Source organism: Periplaneta americana, chromosome 9 (genome assembly GCF_040183065.1).
Source record: "Periplaneta americana isolate PAMFEO1 chromosome 9, P.americana_PAMFEO1_priV1, whole genome shotgun sequence".
NCBI lineage: Eukaryota > Metazoa > Arthropoda > Insecta > Blattodea > Blattidae > Periplaneta > Periplaneta americana.
The window spans coordinates 93,710,719-93,722,095 of record NC_091125.1 but is presented as its reverse complement, the minus strand read 5'-3'; the positions used below and the strand labels follow the sequence as shown (position 1 = coordinate 93,722,095).

Here is an 11,377-nt window from a genome sequence, read left to right as displayed (position 1 = left end):
TATTATTGCTAAAAATTCTGCCTATTCACAAATTCGTATTATAAATTATGTACTATCAGGTCACGACAAGATGTCTGAAGTTGGTGTACTAAAAAGCAGTGACTTTCCGTTCTTCAAATATGCACCTATTACATCGTGTGATGTTGAACGTACATTTTCCCAATATAAAAACTGTTTGAGTGATCATCGGAGGAGGTTCACTTTGCAGTCGCTCAAAATGTACGTAACTCTTCACTGCAATGCACATATTCAAGGGTGATGTGAGTATTACATGTTTAGATATCTCCTACTTCAATGATCATTCATTATATTTCTTGAATGCAGGATACAGGTTTTATTGTAACCGCAGTATACTGCACAGTGTTTACATTAGAGGCATACTCTGTCCTTGGCACGTCCCCTTCTCATACAGTCTATACTGCGTGCGCAGTAAACCTTACGATTCTCATGGCAATTCCACGAAGTCTACTGATAACATTGTCTACTTTTTTGCGTCTAATGGTAGTAGGTTTACGACAACATGTGTACATAAAGTTGGTCTACTCTTTTAGTCCACCTGAAAAGGGTCTACAAATGAAAATGCCTACAGAAAAAAGTCTACTAATGAAATAATTGTTCATTAATTTATTTAGTGTTCTGTCCAAGGGCAGGTATTTCACTGCAAACCTAGCTTTCTCCAGTCATTCCTAGTTTCTGCCTTCCTTTTTGTCTCCTCATTTATGATCCATTTATCTTAATCTCATCTATCATCTGATATCTTCTTCTACCCCGAACTCTTCTCCGTTCACCATTCCTTCCAGTGCATCCTTCAGTAGGCAGTTTCTTGAAATAATTGTTATATAATACTTAAATTACAGTACTAAAGTTTTAAGGAACAAATTTATAGCACTTTATTAAGAAGAATATAAATTTATATTTTCACCTCATCTTCATTCCCATGTATAGGTTGACTTTGTAATTTGAACCTGTAGCTTAGACTTCTCAAATAAATTTTGATTTAATCCCTGTCTTTATATGATAATTGTCTACTTTTCTTGTTATTTTCTGTTGATTTATTTGGCATGACTTCTTTATTGGGTGTTATTATCCGTAAAACATGTAGCACTTCAGGTATCACGGAGAGCACACCTCCAGTAGGCCTACATTTTGTTGCCATCCTGATTTACACGCCTCAGCATTGTTGTGCACTGGAATTATTTTCTTTCCTTTTGTCGAATCTGTAGTGTTCATTATGAATTTCTAAATTTCCATTTGGTTCGTTTAATTACATTACCTAGGATACATAATTTACATTATTGTGTAGTAGATAATAATATATAGTAGACATTTTGTCTTTAAATGTTCACTGTAGACTTTGTTTTAAATTAAATCTTTCATATGTACACTTATTTCCTGTAGATAGAATGTTTCCAATGATAAATACCTTGATCCATTTTTATTGTCATTTTTTATTGTCATTTCTCACTTCATTTCAACCCTAAGTTCATTTAAAGAATATTTTTAAGTGACATGAACGCCAAAAATGAAGACCTGAAATGGAATTGAATAAAAACACATTTCAAATTTGAAGATTCTCTCTGATCGTGCAATTTCAAAAGTCATGCCACTTACTATGTACAATTGAGTTCAAAAAGAATAGGCCGACACTTGGTAGTTTAAATGTAAAGGTTTTAAGTCAGGTTCACACGAGTAAACTCATTGCATTTAGAAGGCAATGCTGTGATGATTGTTCCGGTTGATTCTTTGATAGTGATCCGTCTACAATGCAGCAAGTGCTACGAGGTGATGTAGCGTATAAATAAGGTTTCTGATTTCAGAACCAGAGATTGTTGTAAGTTCGCTTCCCGGCAGAATTGTTTTTTTTTATTGTAATATTTTATATTTTTAATAGCGAATATTAGTGGAATTTGTTAATAAACTTGGTTATACAAGTCTTGCAAACATACTATAGCCATCATTTGTGGGCTATTATTAGGCACGACCTAGCCTGTATACAAAATGAATAGTTCATTTGCTTCCTCAAAAATCAAAAGCACATCAAATAGAAATAAACAAAAATTATGTAAAAAACATATATAAACGAAAAAATCCGTGTAATAGGAACTAGTATTTCGTCCACAAATCACCTGCATCAACAATGCCCTCATTCTGCGCGGCATGGAGTCCACAGATTGTGGAATAGGTCTGCATCCGTGCCACCTCCTCCCACGCATCTAGTACTCTGTCCCACAATTCGTCTGCTGTTCGTACGGGTGATTCTGCCCAATTAAAGCATAAGATCTTTTTTTTTCAATCTAGCCCACACATTTTCAATTGGATTCATATCAGGTGAATCTGGAGGCCATTCGAGCAAGTCGACATCAGGCCTCCTCGTAAACCATCTTTGAATGCGATTGGTTGTGTGTACCAGGTGGCTATCCTGCTGGAAAAAAAGTATTCCGTCTGGATACCATTCTCGGGCGAAAGGAATCATTGTATTTTCCAAAATATGTTCATATATTTCCGCCGTAAACCGACCGTGGATGCGTTCTAGAAGCCCTGTCCCAGTGTATGACATCCACCTCCAACACGCAACGCTCACGCGACCCGACGTGTGAAGTCGTCACACGAAGCGTCCATCGAATCGGTGGTCATCCATACGATACATAGGGGCAGGATCATAAGTGCTACTGGAGACAACTACCTCGTCGGGGAAAATGACATTTCTCCAGTCGAAGTCCTGTCGGATAATAGCACAAGCTAGACAGTCCACGACATGACCCATTTTCAAATGTTCTTTCGTCGTAGTTCGACAAGACCTTATGCCACGCTCTCTAAAACGTCTCCTTATGGTTAGGGGGGAGCCAGGAAAGTTCAATGCCATCTTCAATTCAAAGGCACTTCGAAAAGTGTGGTTTTAAACTTCTCTGATTAAGATGGCGTCTTCTTCCCTTGTAGAGATGCGCGGCCAACCAGGAATTGGACGATTCGAAATTTCATTGTTCTCAAGAAATAATTTTGCCCACCTCTTAGCAGTTTTCAAAGGGACTCCAATCTCTCTCGCTGCGCTCGATGCAGAATAACCTATGCGAACGAGAGCAATGAGTTGTTGACGCTGTTGCTGTCTGTCTGCTCTATCTGCCATCCTGAAGAGTAATGACGAGACAGACTGCCAACGCTGTCAACGCTTCCTATGAAGAATACAGGTAAACAAAAAATAAAGAAAGCTAAACTACAATATGAATTGAATAATGATAAAGAATATCACTTCAGAATTACCATTATTAAAACAAATAGAACTAAATTATATGTTTACAATGGTAACATGTTTTAATGTTGTAGTTAAATATATTTTTAAAAGCTATAAATCAGATATAAATGCAGACGGTTTTAGCTATTAACAGACAGTAGTGATATCCGGGGGAGTGTTTGTGCTATTTACCAAACATTCAGTCGACTTCCAGGCGATGTCGCCACTTGATACTTGTGAAATAAATAGTGCTTATAAAACTTATTATGGTAAATTTGTAATGTAAAAATTAGGACTAACGAAGATTCAAACTTAGTATTAGAAATGGTATCTGGTTTAGACACATGCTTAACCACGTACGCTACAATGGGTCATACTGTAAACCGGCGTATTACGTAGCTTTTTCGTTCACCTTCGTTTCGATAAATGTTGTACCCCGTTTCGATAAATTTAGTATTTATCAATTTTATTGCTATTTCACTCTTCAGAGGCCCTGATGCAGCTAGAATAAACCGTTCGTTTTATTTTATAACATATTTTAGAACAAATACATCACATTTACATGGTTTAATAAAAATGTTACCTTGTGAACTGAAGTTTCAAGGAGACTGTTCTTTTTTTGGACCATTGACGTTATTTTGTCGCCGGCTCATTCTTTTTTAACCTTATTGTACTTTAACCGTTAGTTCTAGCTTCATTTTCACTCTGTGATCTTCATGCAGTTCTCGAGTGAGAGCCTATACTAGATTTGTGTGTTAAGAGGGAGAATTTGTGCAAAATTTTATCGAAGTGCACAAAAGTTGCCAGTTCTTCTGATAGAAGAAGATAGCATTTATTATTATTATTATTATTATTATTATTATTATTATTATTATTATTATTATTATTATTATTATTATGTTAAACAAATACATAGCAAAAAAAACCGGACCGATCCTTGTAGCTGATTTCACAGCCTTGTTCACTCCAGAGCACAATAGACTGGTAACTAAGACTTTCGTGGTTCGCATCCTGCCTGGGAAGGAAACTTTTTTTTGTTTATTATTCAAATTTTTTCCAGTACTTTTCGATTGCAGCGATATTTTACTACTTAATTAACTTATTATTCCCAGAACATAAATTTTACCAGCAATCGATAAGTATTGGGAATAAATATGAATTAGGAACAAAAAAAGTTTCCTTCCCAGGCAGGATTCGAACCACGAAAGTCTTAGTTACCAGTCTATCGTGCTCTGGAGTGAACAAGGCTCTGAAATCAGCTACAAGGGTCGGTTCGATTTTTTTTGCCATTACTGTACATATCAGCCAGAACCACAATCAGAGGATTGGGAAAATATAGGCTACAAACATTCCTACAGGATTGTTGAAGCTTTAGGCAGAGACAAAACTGTATTGATGGTGTTAAGTATCGAGGGGTATACAAAAAAAAATAAAGAAGCCGATTTAGAAAGAAAGTTACATCACAACATACAACGTAATCTATAAAGTGTAAAATGTCGACATTTATCCAATTTGGAAATAAGCTAATTGAAACATACAGTACTGTAAACTAAAGCTGAACTATGAAGTTCTCATTTCTAGTGGCGAAGCTCCTGAGGGGCTTCTGAGGCTTAGCCTATCCAAAAATTTTGAGTTATTTTATCTAGTAACAGTATAACGGTGTATCGTAACACTTGGTTTCACTCAGATCCTTCCATATATTAAATTCACTGTTGGCAGTCATTCCACTGCGAGAGGCCTATGACACAAGCCTCATACCGACGTGCGACGTCCTCGCTCACAGGCAGGGAGGATACACTACGACTCGGTAGCAGGAAGCGGGACTAGTCTCAAGCGCGATATAACACACCGCGCTATGTTGGTGTTCTGTTTATGCGCTACATTGTTGAATGTTTAATCAAAAGTGCATGCGTGTGTGTTACATACTAATTTTTGTAAAATGGCTAATACTGAGAGAACATTGAGGTAATTATTTGCAGAATTAAAAGAGAAAAAATTTTTAAGTTGGGCGTATGAAACAAAATGAGCTTACAAAGATAGGAGATCGAGATCGGCACTACATTCTGTTTGGAGGCGAAAATGAGTGGTCATCGTCTTCTTGTGGGGTCTGTGTCACAAATAAGTTTTGGTAGAAAAGTCGAGAAACATCTGCTGTATAAAAAGGTATGTGAGCAGATTTATTTCAGCCTTTCCAATATTTATACCTTAGCTTCGCCACTGCTCAGTTCTCAATTGAATGCATTCACTAAACAGTCTTGAAGGGGTTGTTTGAAGATGCTAGTCGGTCACTTGAAGTGTCGATGTTCTCCTTTGTGATAGTGTGTCCACCAAGATATATGGCCGGCACCACTAATTATTTCTGAGCTGTAGGATTGTTTTCCACTGCGGAATGTATAATACAGTCTTCTGTTACAAAAATATGAAGTTGAATATTGCCCAGATTATCCTTAGAAGGAGCAACAGTACCAAAGTCTTCACAACTTGATGCGCCCAGCGAAGTCTGAAAAGGAATTGATTACATTTAATGCAGTAGATGTAAGCTACTTCTTCTAACACATTATAATGATGGTTGTAAAAACGCTGACATAATTATAATCAATTTGTTCACTGTTGTCATTAATTATCATCGTTAATAATAATGATGATGATCATAATAATAATATAATAATAATAATAATATATTAGTAATATAATAATAATAATATATTAGTAATAGTAATAATAATAATAATAATAATAAAGTATTAGTAATTATCGTATTCGTAATAAATAGTTTTGTCTTTGTTCATATGTAGTCATTGTTCATGTAGTCGTTGCATTCACAGTCGTTGTAATTATAATTTTTCGTTGTCGCTGCCCCATAGTTATATTCTTTATCATTATTTCCATAGTCAAAGTCTTAGTCGTCACTGTCTTCATAATCATTGTCTTCGTCGTTATTGTTTTCGTAGTGTTTTCATCACTGTTTGTATAGTTAATTTCATTATTTCTGTACATAATCATCTATCACGATCTGGTCCACACCTGTGGAGTAACGGACAGCGCGTCTGGCCGCGAAACCAGGTGACCCGGGTTCGAATCCCGGTCGGGGCAAGTTAACTGGTTGAGGTTTTTTCCGGGGTTTTCCCTCAACCCAATACGAGCAAATGCTGGGTAACTTTCGGTGCTGGACCCCGGACTCATTTCACCGGCATTATCACCTTCATTTCATTCAGACGCTAAATAACCTAGATGTTGATACAGCGTCGTAAAATAACCCAATAAAATTAAAAAAAAAATAAAATCACGATCTGAGAACTTCCCTCGCATGTAGGCCGGCTGATTGGGCAAATTGCACTACCCGGAATGGAATGGTATGCATACGCTAAGGTCCCCGCGCTACAGATTTCCCTGAAGACCGCCTCCGAACTCCTCTAAAGCCTACACAATCCTTTCACCTTTCCGCGTAGGCATCGCCTCGATTCCGCGAGCTAATATGATCTTAGGGGAGAGCTGACGATACATAGTACTACCATCAGCAACTAGTGACCACATATCACGAGGTACGAGTTTGGTGGTGGTCCGCAGCCGACTATATATTGGAGAAAGCCCAAAATATGGGGGAAGAAAACGGAGATGATGATGATGATTGATGATGATGATGATGAAAAAGGGGAAATATACTCATAATTATGATGATGAAATGAGTCCGAGATCCAACACAAAAAATGATCTTTCTGCTTCAATTGGTGAAGAGAGAACCTCGAAAAAACCTTCAACTTGTCCAAATCAGGATTTGAATCTGGGCCCGCTCGTTCACGGACAGACATGCTAACCGTTACTTCACAGCGGTGGACTTATGCAGACCCAGAAACAAAATTTGGACACCTGAATTTTCCGAGTTCCAGTTATAACATACTGCGCATGGTCAGTAGGTCACATGAATTTTGTTTCTGTGTCTGTACATACTCATACCTATGGACTTCCTCGTCTTTCTCCTCACCGGCTTCGTTGTCCTTACTTTTGCAGTCATAAACTTCCTCGTGAATTTCGTTGTTATCTTGTTTGTCATAATTATTTTCGTAGCCATTGTCTTCATTGTAGCCAGTGTTCTCGCAATCATTATACTCTATCCTTCATATTCATTTTTGTAGTTACTTTATTCGCTATAGTTTTCGTAATTGTCTTAGTTTTTGTCCATTTCCTAGTCGTCATTATCTTTGTCATTACCTTCATTTTCATCATTTTTGTAATCTCCGTCGTTTTCGTTGCTATATTTTGTAGTCTTCGTCATTATTTATTATCATCATTATTGTAGTCTCTGGTACCGTTCTGTCATTTTCGTAGCTAGTTTTCTCCGTCATTTTGATATTAATTTAATGCGCTGTTACACACATAAAATTTTAAAATATATAATTTACAATTAGCTCAATCCCGAAAATACCAAACTTGTGGTCGGGAGTATTCTTGGAAACACAGAAGTAAAATTATATATATATATATATATATATATATATATATATATATATATATATATATACACATATAAAGTACATTAAGATAATATAGACCTACAAATATAAAACAGCGTACATTACAAAATGAAATTCGATTAACTATAATATAAAAATGCAGGAAATATTCTTAAGAATCCATTTTTCTGTTACACAACAGTTTGTGAAAAAATAATGTACAATTCTTCTTAAACCCAGAATCATTCATTAATGCTAAAGGAGGATAATTATTAATGAAAGAATTGTATAGTTTTGGATCGAAATCAGAGCTATGCTTGAGACCAGATTCTGTATTACATTTTGGTTTAATTAGTTCACCCTCTGAAAATGAAAACAACCAGGTAATTAGCCCAAGTGGGGATCGAACCCGCACCTCAGCGCAACTCCAAAATATCAGGCAATCTTTGTTTTAGTAAGTTTCTCTTGGTTTTCAATGTCGTTTCATCATCAAACTTCAAGAAATTAGCCTGCTAATGAGCTTTTATCGGACTCCAAATTAATTCAGCTCCAAAATGAATTGCCAAATATTATTCAGAGTCTGACAATTTTCTCATAGAAATTCTTTTATTGAATTTAGTCCAGATTAGGTGAAAATTTTTAAATACTTATAGCACAGTCTACTGTATACAGTCACGAAGTTTGAGTTTTGAGGGTGCTAGAAACAATAGACTGTGACGGTTCTATTTTACATTGCCTGTAATGAGGCGATATTAGCGATCCTAGTGGTGAGCAACTATCTAATGTGTGCATATTTACTACGTATTGAGCTTCGCGACTGTATATACTAGACTGTGCTTACAGCATGTACTCCATTATCTTTTTCAGATGATAAGCGCATCGTTCCATGTGTGGAATCGCCATTTTTTCCAGAACATAATTTTAATCATTTCCTCATAGACATTGAATAGTTGTGTCACATTAAAATGATACTCAGTTACAATACCTCTTGTTTTTCTTAATTCCTACAGGAACAGTAGAGAGGTCGTCCTTCATCAAATACACCCTGATGCCCCTGACATATCTAAAGAAGTACTCCTCCCAGTCCAGCCCATCTATGTCGAAATCAAATAGTCGTCTGTCTTTGGCGTCCACCTTTTTCCACAAGGCTTGCACGTTGTCGTTGGTGAATTTCCACTCTCTCGTAGCGAAGTAAGAAATGACTGAGTTGAAGCGATGTATCTTCTTGTAGATTTTGACCAAGCTAAAAATATAGATTAATACATAAATAAATATTTATTTCAGTAGGTTATTTTACGACGCTTTATCAACAGCTTAGGTTATTTAGCGTCTGAATGAGATGAAGGTGATAATGCCGGTGAAATGAGTCCGGGGTCCAGCACCGAAAGTTACCCAGCATTTGCTCATATTTGGTTGAGGGAAAACCCCGGAAAAAACCTCAACCAGGTAACTTGCCCCGACCGGGAATCGAACCCGGGCTACCTGGTTTCGCGACCAGACGTGCTAGCCGTTACTCCACAGCTGTGGGTCATAAATAAATATATGGATATGTGGACAAATAAACAGAGATAGGAATTACGATAAATTAGTGGATAATAGGCTACACAGGATTCGCCAGGGAAACGGACGATTTTAAAGAACGCGCTACAGAAATATTGAAGACCATAGAAGGTGCTGTTATCTGTTGTTATATTGTCGAAACTATGCCATTTACGCAGGGTTACATGATCAGTCGCCATGGAACAATTGAACGGTGCACACCGTGCATATGCAATCAAAGCGTTTTACAAAAACAGTGACAGTTACGAGGCAGCTGACAGTTGTTCTTCCACCCGGTGACTTTCTCTTCATAGCAGATCCTGTGATTTTGTAATCCATAATTTGATGGCATGTGTGCTAGGCAGAGGATCATGACGTCCGATATTGAAATGTGTACGAAAACCTCGTCTACCAGCCTCGTAACTGTAGTTGTTTTTGTAAAATGCTTTAATTGCATATGCACGCTGTTTACCGTTCCGTTCCATGGCAACTGATCACATAATGCTGAGCAAATGACATAGTTTTGGCAATATAACAACAGATAGCAGCACCTTCTGTCGCTTATAATATTTCTGTAGAGCGTACTTTAAAATCGCCCGTTTCTCTGGCGAACCCCGTATTAAATGTATAGTGCGAGTCGTTTTGGTCTGAGAGAAATAGAATATCTGTTAAAACATTAAAAGTAGAACAGAAGTTAATTCAGTAGGTACAAGTGATCTGAGGTAGGTAGGGCTTGAAGTTTTATTTAATGAGGATCTCGACTTCTGATATTATTCAACGTCGAAATTCAATGTGAACGAGACATAACCGAAAAATTTTGCCCATAGCCCTCTATCACGAACAGGGTTCTTAACGTACCGTAAATTGACGACACGGTACTCGTACCCTATTTCTACTGCAATCTCTGAGTATGTTCTGCTAAGGATTTTAACGCCCTTCAAAATTATAGCCCTCCGCTGGGTTGCACCCATGAACCTCTGGTCCAAAGGCAAGATAATCGCAGGACCATATTGGGAACGACAGCAAATGACCTTAGAATACAAGATAACAAATAACTATGTTATTTGTAGAATAACAAATGTCTGCACAGCAATAAGTAAAATTTGCCGTGTGGCTTTTCATTCTTAAAGCAATGCATTGGATTCATCATGAGTAGTGACAGGCAAAATATCAAATTTGTTATTCTTATTCTAAATCAAGCCTGCTATCGGTATGAGAACAAGGATTTTCGCGATTTACGATGTGTAGAACGCAATTAATGCAAAAATCCATGTCATAATGCTTTCATATGTCATAATAGTACATTATGCAACGAGCCTATAATGGTAGTAATTAAGACGGAAGTATGTTTGTTTATGAAACGAGTACAAGCGAGTTTCATAATTTTCATAAGAGCGTCTTAATTACCATTATAGGCAAGTTTCATACGAATTTTTATGCTCGACCATATTTCTAACTTGAAATTATTCAAAATTAGGTCATGTTATGGTTATGTGCGAACTGACCTGAATTGTGAGATGTGCGCAGACGCGAAAGTATTGATTTTTTCTGAGGCCGAATGTCATTGACCTTGATAGAGAATAAGATGAACATTAGTCTGATATAACCTGGAAATTGATTTAGAATTGAAAAACGAGATGACAAATTGAGTTTATTTCAATATTATTTACAATTAACGCTAATTATTATAGTAACAGAACATAACCTTCTGCGACAGTATTGGATTTCCAGCCTCCGTGACTTTTCGCTAATTGTCTTTCGATTGCATATCCGAGAATAATCGATACTTGCGGTTTTATAACGGTACAGAGGTGACTTGTCATTGGCTGAACACCTGAACTTTAATGAATAGGTGTACTTTAATAAGGTGCATTAAAGGGCTACTACCAGGTGTATAATTACTACATTTCGGCATGTTCGAGCATAAAAATCTTATAGATTATACGATTTTTTGTTTACTATTTTGTAGGAATTTTTCTCTCCCCCCCCCCCCAATATTTCTATAACTACCTCTGAAGTGGGCTGTCCAGACAATATAAGGAGACAATAGAGATGTCTTCCGGGAAACATGTAAAAAATCTAAGTAACTTATTCTATCAGCATTCCAGGATTCTCAAGGACAAATGAAATCTCCAAATTCAACCTTAGTCATTGAACT

At 36.8% G+C, this 11,377-nt stretch overlaps 1 protein-coding gene across 3 annotated transcripts in view; it reads right to left on the bottom strand.

The window, feature by feature from the left end:
• Nucleotides 1-290: 290 nt before the first annotated feature.
• Nucleotides 291-11,377, bottom strand: part of LOC138706258 (fatty acyl-CoA reductase wat-like) — a 189,910-nt gene continuing 178,823 nt past the window's right edge. For all 3 annotated transcript variants that reach the window (XM_069835330.1, XM_069835331.1, XM_069835329.1), the window contains exons 8-9: nucleotides 8,666-8,923; nucleotides 291-5,729 (exon numbers count right to left, since the gene is read on the bottom strand). In XM_069835330.1, coding sequence (XP_069691431.1) covers nucleotides 5,639-5,729; nucleotides 8,666-8,923 — 349 coding nt within the window. In that variant the 3' untranslated portion in view covers nucleotides 291-5,638. The remainder of the gene's footprint in view (nucleotides 5,730-8,665; nucleotides 8,924-11,377) is intronic.